At 41.2% G+C, this 12742-nt stretch overlaps 1 protein-coding gene across 3 annotated transcripts in view; it reads right to left on the reverse strand.

The window, feature by feature from the left end:
• The window catches only part of LOC126336904 (DNA polymerase theta-like), a 303016-nt gene extending 290309 nt beyond the window's left edge, over positions 1-12707 (reverse strand). For 2 of the 3 annotated variants that reach the window (XM_050001043.1, XM_050001052.1), the window contains exon 1: positions 12229-12666. In XM_050001043.1, the coding sequence (XP_049857000.1) occupies positions 12229-12522 (294 nt within the window). In that variant the 5' untranslated portion in view covers positions 12523-12666. Of the gene's footprint in view, positions 1-12228 lie in introns of all 3 variants that reach the window. The other variant, XM_050001035.1, reaches the window with a different exon arrangement.
• Positions 12708-12742: the final 35 nt, after the last annotated feature.

The raw sequence follows: 12742 nt of genomic DNA on the forward strand, positions 1-12742 counted from the left end.
AAGTAAGAGTTGGCAGATCTGCCTAGTGAACAGGAGACCTAGATTCAAATTCCAGCTTTGGTACAAGTTTTTCATTTGTTGCTTCACTCTGCATATATACATAAGAGAATGAGGATAATTGAGCCTAAATTTTGTTTTTAATTATTTTAATTTAGCTGCTACTTGCTTAAACAAAACAAACTCTCATAAGAAACCTCAAATTTTTACCATTAAATTATGAGTTTAAAAACATGAATCGGGAAACATGTAACCACAAAGCAATTGTTACATAAATGCTTTACACTATGCCTCAATGATCCCCATGGTGGGGATACTTGATCTAGGTAGTGGGGATACTTGAGCTGGAAAGCAACACACTTAAGCCAACATTTCGTAATCAAAACATTTTTGTTTCGCGCTTAAAATGCCATATTAATAACATGATAATCTTAAAACTCTAGGAAGCACAAAGTCCTACGAAAAGAGTTACAAAAGTGAAACTAGTCACACACCATTTATTATATTGATGATGAAAGGTTGATGAATCATTTCTATTTGATCTTCAACAGTAACAGTTGTATTTTCAATTGGAGGTCATTTAAACTTAGTCTGCACTTCTTTCTGCAAACTTGAATTTCAGTCCTTCCTCGCCTATATTAATACCTTTTTCAGCAAATCACCTAACACATATTTCGTCTCTAATATTGCCACTAATCAGTCATTGATGCTTCGCTTTCTAGTTCCTGTCCAGAATTACATCTTCACTGTCACTCTGATTACTCTGTGCAACAGATGCACTTGTGCTTTTTTTCAGATTCTATATCAGATGATTCTGATGAACTCTTCATTTTGGAGACGCTGTGCTTTGACTTTTTTCTTTTTTCTATATAGACCAAAGTTTTGTTCTGCTCTTACCGAAAGAGACTTCTGAATTTGTAGCTTTTATGAAGCAGAAGTTAAACATGATTTAGCTCTTTTCCTACTCCCTTTCAACAAACGAGGCAAGGCTTTAGAGTACAGTCTAAGTTTTTGGCAAAACAATGGCTTCCACTTGTTGATAACTCTGGTCAGACCATCAGTGTAGGACCTAAGGTGACAGTTGGTGTCAGCCCATCCACAACTCTGGTCAGACCATCAGTGTAGGACCTAAGGTGACAGTTGGTGTCAGCCCATCCACACCAGTTTCAATCTCTCAGGATCTTTGTGATTATTTGAAGAAGCCCCACTACTTTCCACAGCAACATGTGATTGTCAGTGTCCTGTCAGTGGCATATGAACTCAGAAATTCATCATCAGTGAAAATATTTTAATTTAGTGCAGGAAGACCACTAACTTGAAAGCCTTTGCAAATATTCATGTTTGTGAAAGTTGACAGAAAAGCCTCACCAACCAACAATTTATGTTATTAAATAATTTGTAACTGCCTAAATGCTTTTACGGACATGTTTTTTGTAATAAAAGTATTATAAAACTGTTTATGAAAAAAATGTCTTGTCTACAAAACTTACCCACGAATGTAATTTTAGCTAAGGGACAATTGAGCTATGGCTCAATTTTCCTCAACCCAAGGGCCACAAGCATCTCTACCTTTACCATTTTCAGTCATGTGGCTATTTCTAATTTATGTATGCAACTTCTCAAATTGTTATACAACAAAAATAAGGTTCCAACTGCAATGACTCCAGTCACTATGTTTGATGTACCTTCACTAATGATGCACACTATTTCAGAGAACATGCATTGATACAGTTCACAGGTCCGCTTATAGAGGCACTTGCGTCGGCCCCCTGGCATGCTCCGGTGAGCCACCAAAGAAACAGGAATATTTAAGCAATCAAAAACTAGAGCTCAGGCTTTTCTTTACGCTGTGTTACTGTTGTCCAGTCAATGTGTTCAGTGCTATGCACAACCTGTATCTTACGTGTTGCTCTACAGAGTACTATGTTCCATAAATCATGCTTGCTCTTGTTACAACAAATTTGGCAATGAGTGATGGTTACACTTCCTTCACCATGTCAGTGTCAGATGTAAGTCTCCTGACAAATATCTCAATCAAAAAATACTCCAATGTCTCACAGCCCAGCAGCAAGCTTTCACAGAACAACATAAGGCTCCCATAATCGCTCTCAATCAAATGGTGTCTGAGTGTTCGCAGCATGTTACTCTCCCATCAATGCAACTGTCGCCCTTTCCTGCATGAATCAGCTGAAGATTGAGACTCCTATGAGACACAGTTGCACCAATATTTCCGTGGGTGATGCAAACCTGTGTAGGGCTTTCTTTCTTTCCTGGCTTTTGCTGCACATGTATCAGTTGTTGTGCAAATTTGCGCCTTCGCAAGAACCAGCCAGCTCATCATTTGAGGAAATGTGCAAGATTGTGACAATCTATTCCTGTGACAGAACACATGCCATTGTGGTGCATGTAGAATTTTACTGTTGTCAGAACTGCCCAGAACTACCTGACAAATTCTGGGCTGCAAAATTACACGGGTTGAGTTATTGTCACTAGTACCCATTATGAATCGTACACTGATCATGTGGTGTTTGATGATATTATTTGTCCAGCCACAGGTAGAGAAGTCTCCGAAAAAGCACTTCAGTGTGAAAATCTGACGCATATGGATGTGCTCAATATAGCTCAGTCCTTTGAAGTGTCAATGGCCGCAGGCAATCAGACTGCTGCATGGGGGGAGGGATAGGAAATTGTCCAGTCAACCCCTCTTAAGCACACCACACGTGTTCAGGATGATAGGCAAACTGTTACAGCAGTACAACCTCTAACTGAGTGTCACATGGGGCAGCATCAATTATGGCCACAGCAGCAACAGGCCATGTCACAGCAGTAATTGAAAGCCCCACTCCTCATTCCATCTTGCCCGTACTGCTTCGTTCAACACGAGTGTTATGTGCGCCTTAAGTGTTGGGTGGTTTGCAACAAGTGTCAAAATAAAGGCCACATTGCTTAAGTGTGTAACTCCTCTTCAAACGTGGCAGACATAGTAGAACCAGTAGACATAAACTCTATCTCTACAATGACTGTCTCCCTGAAAAAAATTATTTATTGACTTGTGTGTTTAATAAACTGATAAAAATGCAATTGTAAACAGGAGCAGCAGTGGCTTTAGTAAACTTGCAAACGTACATGGCCTCGGGCTCCCCTCTCCTCACATGGATTTCACGGAAGTTGGTTAGTTGCAATAAACAGCACAGTCTTATCCTACGTCACTTTTCCGCTTCTCTCTGTTACAAATATCTTATTCACCCTTTCACCTTCCTTGTTGTCGATCATTTCCAGGTTAGATGGATTTAATGCTTTCAGTTTCTACACTGCCAATGAGGTACAATCAGTGTCACTCAAGTTCCGTATCAGCAACTGGTGTCCTGCTCAGAGTTTTCATCTCTGTTTTCCCCTGGGCTAGGTTGTACTACATGTTTTCAGGCCCCATATTACTCTGAAAGAGTCCGCCCACCCTCTTTTTCTCTCTTCTTCTTCTTTTTTTTGGCACAGTAGGTGCATGTCGCACTGTGTGACTATCAAGGCCGATTTAGACCATTTGACATGCCATTCGACCTATTTCTTAATTTTTAAAATTATTATTGAGGTTTTAGGCACAAAACTGCTACAGTCAAAAGCGCACATTCTGTAGCTTACTGAAGGGTAAAAATAGGAATTTAAATCAGCAGCAGTGGGAGTGAAATTCAAGAGAAAACGGAGGGAAATCTTAGAAAAGTGCTCTAGGAGGAGGAATGTTTTCCCCAAAAAGAGCTTCAAATGACCAATATCGTCTCATTAGCACTTATAAACTCAAGGACGTGATCGACTGAGCACGCGTCATCAGCTAAAAGTGAAGATATATCAGGTGCCAGATGTAAACGAGCGCATAGAAGATTAAAATAGGGGCACTGAAGGAAAAGGTATCTCAAATGACTGGAAGCAGTAGGGAGAAAGCGGAGGAGGATCGACATTTAAAAGATGTTGATGGCTAAAAAGACAATGCCCAACCGGAGCCTAGCTAAAATTACCTCCTCCCGATGATGAGGCCGGGAGGAAGAGGTCCAAATACAGGGAAGAGGTTTTATGTCCCACAATTTATTATCCTGAAGTGCAGACCAGTGTGTGTGCACCCTAAAAGAGCAACACAACGACATAAAACACTCTGTAGATCACCAAAGCGAACCACGTGAACAGCAGGCCGAGGAAGAGAGACAGCAGCCTTTGGCGCTGTATCGGCTGCCTCATTTCTGTGTATACCATCATGCCTTGGGATCCAGAGGAATGCCACAGAGATTCCCTGAAGTGGAGGATGTGGAATCAGTTCCGAATCTGATAGATCAGAGGGTAGACGGGATAAAGAGTTTGGAGGTTTTGCGAAGAGCTGAGCGACGGATGTATTGGACAGCCTGGAGAACAGCGTAAAGCTCTGCAGTAAAAAGCAAAATCTGGCAGGGAAGCCGAAATCTAATAGAGGTGTTGCCAATAATATAGGGACTGCCGACATCAAAGGTGGTCTCAGAACCATCAGTGTAGATAAACGTCACATTCTTCATTTGTGCACAGAGAGCAGCAAATGCATGATGATAAACCATAGTGGGGATTACTATCCTTGGGAAGCTGACAAAGGTCATGGAGAAGGCAGGTTCGGGGGCAAAGCCAAGGTGGCATCATACCCCCATTTGTTAAGTAAGTTTTAGGAAATTGGAAGAAAATGAATGTAGCAGTTGGCAGAAGAGAGGAAGGGCTGCCTGCATATCCTAAATCCAAGGAGGTATTGAAAGAAAGGGCATAGGTCAGATGAGCAGCCACAGAAGACAGATGACTAGCACAACGACTCAGAAGAACAGTTCGCCAAATGGATAGTGGAGTTCAGCAGTCTCGAGGTAAAGGCTCTCCACGGGGCAAGTGTAAAAAGCTCCATACGCTAAATGCAATCCATGGCGGTGCTCAGAATCTAGACACCAAAGAATAGATGGTATGAAGAGGAGTAAACTATACTTCCATAGTTCAATTTCAAGTGCACTAAGGCACAATATAGGTGGAGGAGGACCACTCAGTCCATTCCCCAAGAGGTAACGCTCAGAACACGGAGGGTGTTGTGGAATCACAGACAGCGAGCCAAAAGATATGAAACATGGGAAAACCAGCACAGTTTTCTGTCAAACATAAGTCCCAAGAATTTGGCAGTGTCAGAAAAGGGAAGGTCAACAGGGCCTAGATGTATAGAAGGTGCTTAAAACTCCATATGATGCCAAAATTTACACAGACTGTCTTACTGGAAGAAAATCGGAAGCTGAGTTTGATGCTCGATGAGTGGAGGCGATTGAGACATCCTTGAAGACACCGTTCAAGAAGGCTGGTACATTGACAGCTGTAGTACACACATCAAAAAAGTTTGCATCACCTCGGTTCTTTGAGTTCCGTAACCTGTACGGAAAATTGGAATGGAGATCAACACAAACATCATTTGTGTCCTCTTCATTGCTCATAAAAACCACACATTGCATGTTGTGCCACCATACAGTGAGACCTTCAGAGGTGGTGGTCCAGATTTCTGTACACACTAGTACCTCTTGCATTGATGCATGCCTGTATTTGTCGTGGCACACCTTCCACAAGTTCATCAAGGCATTGTTGGTCCAGATTGTCCCACTCCTCAACAGTGATTCAGCATAGATCCCTCAGAATGGTTGGTGGGTCACTTCATCCATAAACAGCCCTTCTCAACACATCCCAGGCATGTTCAATACAGTTCATGTCTGTAGAACATGCTGGCCACTCTAGTTGGGTGATGCCGTTATCCTGAAGGAAGTCATTCACAAGATATGCACGATGGGGCCGTGAATTGTCATCCATGAAGACAAATATAATGCCAATATGCTGCCATTATAACTGCAGTATCAGCTGGAGGACGGAATTCATGTATCGTACAGCCATTACGGAGTCTTCCATGAATAGCAGCAGTGTACGACAGCCCCATATAATGCCACCCTAAAACAGCAGGGAATATTCACCTTGCTGCAATTGCTGGACAGTGTGTCTAAGGTGCTCAGCCTGATCAGGTTGCCTACAAACATGCCTCCGACAATTGTCTGGTTGGAACCATATGCGACACTCATCAGTGAAGAGAATGTGATGCCAATCCTTAGCGGCCCATTCAGCATGCTTTTGGGCCCATCTGTACTGTGCTGCATGGTGTCATGGTTGCAAAGAAGGACCTCACCATGGATGTCGGAAAGGAAGTCGTGCATCATGCAGCCTATTGTGCACAGTTTGAGTCATAACACGACGTCCTGTGGCTGTACGAAAAGCATTATTCAACATGGTGGCGTTGCTGTCAGGGTTTCTTCGAGCCATAATCCATAGGTAGCGGTCATCCACTCCAGTAGTAGCCCTTGGGCGGAGCGAGGCAAGTCAATGACAGTTCCTGTCTCTCTCTACCTCCTCTATGTCCGAACATCGCTTAGGTTCACTCCAAGATGTCTGGAAACTTCAGTTGTTGAGGGCTCTTCCTGGCACAAAGTAACAATGCAGACATGATCAAACGGTGGTATTGATCGTCTAGGCATGGTTAAACTACAGACAACATGAGCCGTGTGCATCCTTCCTGGTGGAATGACTAGAACTGATCGGCTGTCCGACCCCCTCCATCTAATGGGTGCTGCTTATGCGTGGTTGTTTACATCTTTAGGCAGGTTTAGTGACATCTCTGAATAGTCAAAGGGACTGTGTCTGTGATACAATATCCACAGTCAACGTCTAGCTCCAGGAGTTCTGGGAACCGGGATGATGCAAAACTTTTTTTGATGTGTGTAGATTGTAAAATCGTTGATGAAGAGGGAGCCCGAGACATCAGGAAGGGGACAATCCATAACTGGATTTATGATGGTAGCAAACAGTGCAACACTTAGCACAGAGCCCTGGGGCACCCCATTTTCTTGGGAGAATGTATGGGATACACTACTGTTTACCTACTCCTTAAATGTGTGCTCTGCCATAATTTCATGGATGAAAAAGGGTGGTCGACCTCGAAAGCCCCACGAAAAGAGTGTGGGGAAAATGCCTGTCCTCCAACAGGTATTGTATGCCCTCTCCAGATCAAAAAATATAGCTACCGTTTGACATTTCCTTAGAAAGTTGTTCATGATATAAGTTGAGAGATCAACAAGATGGTCAACTGCGGATCGATGCTTTCAGCAACTGCATTGGGCATTTGTTAAAAGGTTTCAGGACTCCAGCCACCAGCCTAAACAGCCATTTACCATGCGCTCCAACACCCTTACATACACTATTTGTGAGAGAGATAAGGCAACAGCTAGAGAGGAGATGTTTGTCCTTTCCAGGTTTTGGAACAGGAATGACGATAGCTTCCTGGCATCCTCTGGAAAAGGTATTGCAGGTCAAATTTGATTATAATGGCGAAGGAGGTAACACAGGCTAAGGTATGATAAATACAGCAACATTTGGATGTGGATGCCATCCAGTCCTGGGGCGGAAGAGAGAGAGAGAGAGAGAGAGAGAGAGAGAGAGAGAGAGAGAGAGAGAGAGAGAGAGAGGAAGAAAGTGCATATCAGAGTTCCCACACAGAAAAAAACAGTATTATAACTTTAGTGATTTTGAGAGGAGAAAGCAAGAGGTTGCACTTCCATTGCTCGTTTCTTTGGGAGAAAGGCCAGTGGGTAGTTAGAACAGCTTGAAATCTCAGCAAAGCGTTGACCCAATGAATTAGAAATTGTGACTATGTCCACTAAGGTATCTTGAGCAACAGTTAGCCCAGAGATCGGGCAAAAACTAGACGTACCAGATAATTGTCAAATTCAACTCCAAACTACATATTAAAGAATGAAGGTGTTAAAGGAGCTGGTAAAGAAATCCCAGCTTGCCTTCTTGCTATTCCATATGATGCGACGGCATCGCACACGTAACTGCTTAAAGCGGATACAGTTGGCCAAGGTAGGATGATGGCAGAGAAACAAAGAACACATTTCTGCTTGCATATTGCGTCATGGCATGCCTCATTCTACCAAGGAACTGGGGGACACTGAGGCAAAGGGGAGGTACAATGTATTGAACATTCCGTAGCTGTAAGAATAACTTCCATAACATGAGTGACCTGATCATCAATGCTAGGAAATGGACGATCATCAAATGTTGCTAGAGAGGAGAAAAGTGTCCAATTGGCTTGGGAAAACTTCCAGTGTCTTGGGAACATAAGTGGTAGTTGTGGCTGTAATCAAAGGACACAGGGAAAATGGTCACTGAAGTGTGTATCATTCAAAGTGCCCAGCTAGCCAAACAGTACTGACTGAAAGATCCAAATGAGAATAGGTTGACGTCGAGACAGACAAAAATGTATATTCCCCAGTGTTGAGGCAAACAAGATTCACGTGATGGAAGAGGTCAATCAATGGGGAGCCTCTCAGACAAGGATGTGAAGGTCCCTAAAGCAGGTGGTGGGCGTTGAAGTCCCCAACCGGCAAATAGGGGTATGAGAGCTATCCAAGGAGATGAAGGATATTGGCTCTTGCCATTGGTGTGGATGATGGAAAGTATATGGTACAAAGAGAGATTGTGAATCCAGAAAGGAAAAGATGTACAGTGACAGCTTGGAAGGAAATGTGTAAGTGGATTGGGTGATAATGGATAGTATCATGGAAAAGAATCATAAGTCCACCGAGCGTCAGAACGCCAGCAGCAGACGGGAGATCAAACCAGACTGATTGGAAATGAGGGAAGACAAAGCAATTATGGGCATGTAGTTTTGTTTCCTAAGGACCAGGGAGTAGGATCGTAAGACGATCTACGGTTCATCCCGATTGGAGCAGATTCCGTGGATATTACAATGGATAATTGACATGACTTTTTCATCTTTAAAAATAGGGCAATCTCTGGTGGAAGCAATGTGGTTGCCCATACAGTTGGTGCAATGAGGAGATGGAGGAGGACAATCACCCTCATGAGCATCCCTGCCACTGTCTTCAACACAAATTAAATGAAGTCGTGGAAGGAGTTTCAGCCCCCAAAACTAGCACAATAGAAGTTTAGGGTGAAATCAGTAACAACTTTAACGTATTGAGCACTTTTGGTGTGGCATAAATGGTACACACTGGTACTCAGGTATCAAAAACTTCAAAATTATCTTAGACCAAGTTATAATTTTTGACAGGGAAATTTGTAAAATATTTATATGAGATCTTGGCCTTTTTGATCATTACTGTCAGATAATAAAGCTAAGGACAGAGCTGGTAAGACCTACACAACTGCAAACTTACGAAAGGATTTCCTTGGAAAGTAAAATACATTCTTTTCCTGGAACATTGACAAATCAAAGCTGGAATGAAGTTTATATGGACAATAATGTATCTATTAATTTCTCTAAATTCTCCACACTGTTTAAATTAATTTTTGAGGATACATTTCCCAAAGTAGGCAATTTCACAGCAGTAACCAAGGATAGTGGAAGGATGAAGTGTGTATTATGATGTGGTCATTGGCACTTAAATTTCTCACTTCTTTGCAAAAGCACTACACTAGAAGACAGTTCCTACATTACTATCAGGGATAAAAAAAATATAAATCAGTACAGGAGTGTTCTGCTTACGGGAAAAAAAAAATTAAATGACAAAATAACATACACAATATTAGGAGTACAGGCGCAGAAATTGTGATAATTGGTAAATTACTATTTATCCACTTCAATGTTTTAGATGTTTTTCTCTGTCTAAATCTCTCAACAAACACATTATATAATTTACTAGCTAATGTTTTCTGCAGTCCTAAATGCACCACAAAGTAGACTGCACCTGTCGGAATGGACTATCATTTTGTGGCCACATGTCCACACTTCAAAACTCGATCCACCGCCCAGGGAAAAATAAACATTAACGGCTTGTTTATGCCATGTGTACTTGGAGATCATAACCAACATAAAAAATGTTACTCATAATAGACATAATTATCACTTGGCAAAATAAGTAAATACTGATGTGACATTTTACTGTCATCAATAAAAATATCTGCACTTACATCCCTAACAACTTATATAATGGAGGAAACTAATGTGGGATGTCCTAAAACAAGAAACTGGAAAAGCAGACACAAGTTTAATAACATATAAATTAAAGATGGGGATAGAAAAACAGAAAATCCTCAAGAATTGGCAAGTTTCTCTGATACTGCAGATAAGATGGAGCAAAATGTTCCTAAAACACATCTAGCACCCAGAATGACTTTCACAGCAAGCACAACAATGATGCTTATCACAACAGAGTTTGAAATCAGGGTCAGTTGGTGTAGATGCGGTTCCTCTCTCTTTTTTTCGATGCGCGAACAAAGCACATACAAACACAACAAATGCATCCTTTAATTAAAGTATTTCTACATAGCAACTGCAGCACCCAGAAGTTTATGCCCTTATCAAAGAAAAGTAAAACTACAAGACAATTTCACCACTGCCAACATTCATAAAAGATACACTACTGTGTTACATGAATAAATACAAATGTTTAACAAAAGTTTGGTTTTTAAAGTGTAAGAAATACAATATTGGCATTTACAGAGCACACAAAAGTAGTGCTAGAAGCTCCTGACAAGGATGAGTGTGTTAAAGACACTCTTATACTTGCCAAAGCTTTTGACACAGCTGACCACAAAATATTACTAAAAAAGCTAAAAGCACTGGCTGTAAGATATATATAGTAAAAAAATTGTTTCAGTCTTAGTCGGAAAACAGGATGTAGAAGGCAGAGAGAGTTCACATGTTTTTAGTAAAACATGTTGTGTAGAAATATACAAACACAGGTATTCCTCGAGATAGTGTATTGGATCTGGTTGTTCTTTATATGTATTAGTGACAAACCAGATTGTATAAGACATGGGATAAAGTTCACATTGCTGATGACAGCATCATCATTGTTACTGATAAAACACCAGAATTGCTATTACAGAAGGCAAATGAAACTCTCAAGAACGTTTACAAAGGGGGCAGTATGTACTATATACAGAACAGAAAGAATACAAACAGTATGCACTTCAGCATACAGAGGGACTACAACTCCGTAGCATTAAACACTGATGACCTCGCTATATAATTGTGTAATGATTAACACTGAATGAACACACACAGATACTGCAGAAAGTAAGCCATTGATATGTTATTCTCTTAGGATTCATTTATCAGTTCATAATAGCCAATCTTTTGTGGTGATTCACTATTCCTATGTGCATGCTGTTCTTAGCTATGGGCCACTTTTCTGGGGATCAAATGCATAAAAAAAGTGTAGAGAAGAGCTATAAGGGTAATATCTAGAAGTAGTAGTTGGGCACACTGGAGGTAAAGAATTGTTTAAAAACCTGGGTATCCCTACTGCACCAACTGAGTATGTCTACCAATCAGCTGCACATATCAGGAAAATCATTACTAAGTATTTCAATAATAGTTCTATAAATAATCATGGAACCAACGCCAGATTGGACTTAAAATTATCAAAGGAAAACAAACAAAAAACTTTCCATCAGAGATTAGAATTGTATAATAAATCGCCCAAGGTGATGAGGATTACTAAAATACATGTCTAAAAAGGCATCAAAAACATCCTTCATGAGTAATGCATCTATACAACTAAAGATTACTTAGAGGGCTCACGGAAGTTGTTAACAATGAAAGGAGATAACTACAGCGCCTTGTCACTTTACAATATTGCAATGTTATTATAAGAAAATAGTGCTGATATTTACAGTACATGATACTAATATCTTGTCATTCTCCTGAGTTCAACATCTCTGTGTCTGGTGTCTGACTCAGTTTTTTAGACAGTCTGAGGGGAAGACGTGTGTGGGGAATAATGACGTGTTTAACAAGTTAGCTCTGCTGCGACGCCACCTGTCCCTTGACAGTCAACATGTTCAGGGGCTAGCGTCAGTTTCCCGCAGGGAAAAGGTGCGTCATAGCAAGTTCTTGGTTCCCGGGTCACAACTGGGTGTCCTGGATGTGTACCCCAAGGAGAGTAAAACGGTGGTTACAGGGCAGTGTACACATGGGACCAGCCGACTGTGACATTGCAGTCGTTAAGGCGTTGACCTCACATTCGGGAGGACTCCAATATCACTGTAACCCTCGGGCTACAGTAAACGTAACAACATTCGTTTTGAATATGAGAGCATGACAGTTGATTAAGTGAAATAGTATATGTCATATGAACGCCCCATATTTTGCCACAGAAATAGTCTTAAAGTACTGTAATTACTATCCACCTTCAATACAGCTTCCGGGAGGCCCCAAGACTTCAGATCCTGTTTTTCTTGGGTACTGAGAAATGTTATGTTGCTCTGGGTAGTCTTGTTGTGAGGGGATGTATACTTCGACGCATTTACATCTTGATGTTCTGAAATATTCGGCAATGTTTGCGACGACTGGCCACTGGCATTATTATTTACGCCTTTGTTGCTACATGGTTGCAAGTCGCTTTCAAGTTGACATAATGCCGCTAAGGTGTCATTTCCAAACGAAGCACTTTCCAAACCGTTTATGGCACATGGACTCTCCATTTACACAAAAAAACACTAGATAAAATCACGATCAATATCTCATAACAGATTTCTGTAAAAATGTTCTATAAACTCGCAAAATATTAAGAGCTAAAACACGTAACTGTCATCGCGATGATAAGCCAACGGCACTGTTTGTTCAAATTTCAGCGCCTCCATGACACACAAATATCTTTGAAAACAAAGGTTCAGACATGCAGTAAACCTCCTTGGTTGCCTT

The sequence above is a fragment of the Schistocerca gregaria genome, chromosome 1 (assembly GCF_023897955.1).
Source record: "Schistocerca gregaria isolate iqSchGreg1 chromosome 1, iqSchGreg1.2, whole genome shotgun sequence".
Lineage (NCBI taxonomy): Eukaryota > Metazoa > Arthropoda > Insecta > Orthoptera > Acrididae > Schistocerca > Schistocerca gregaria.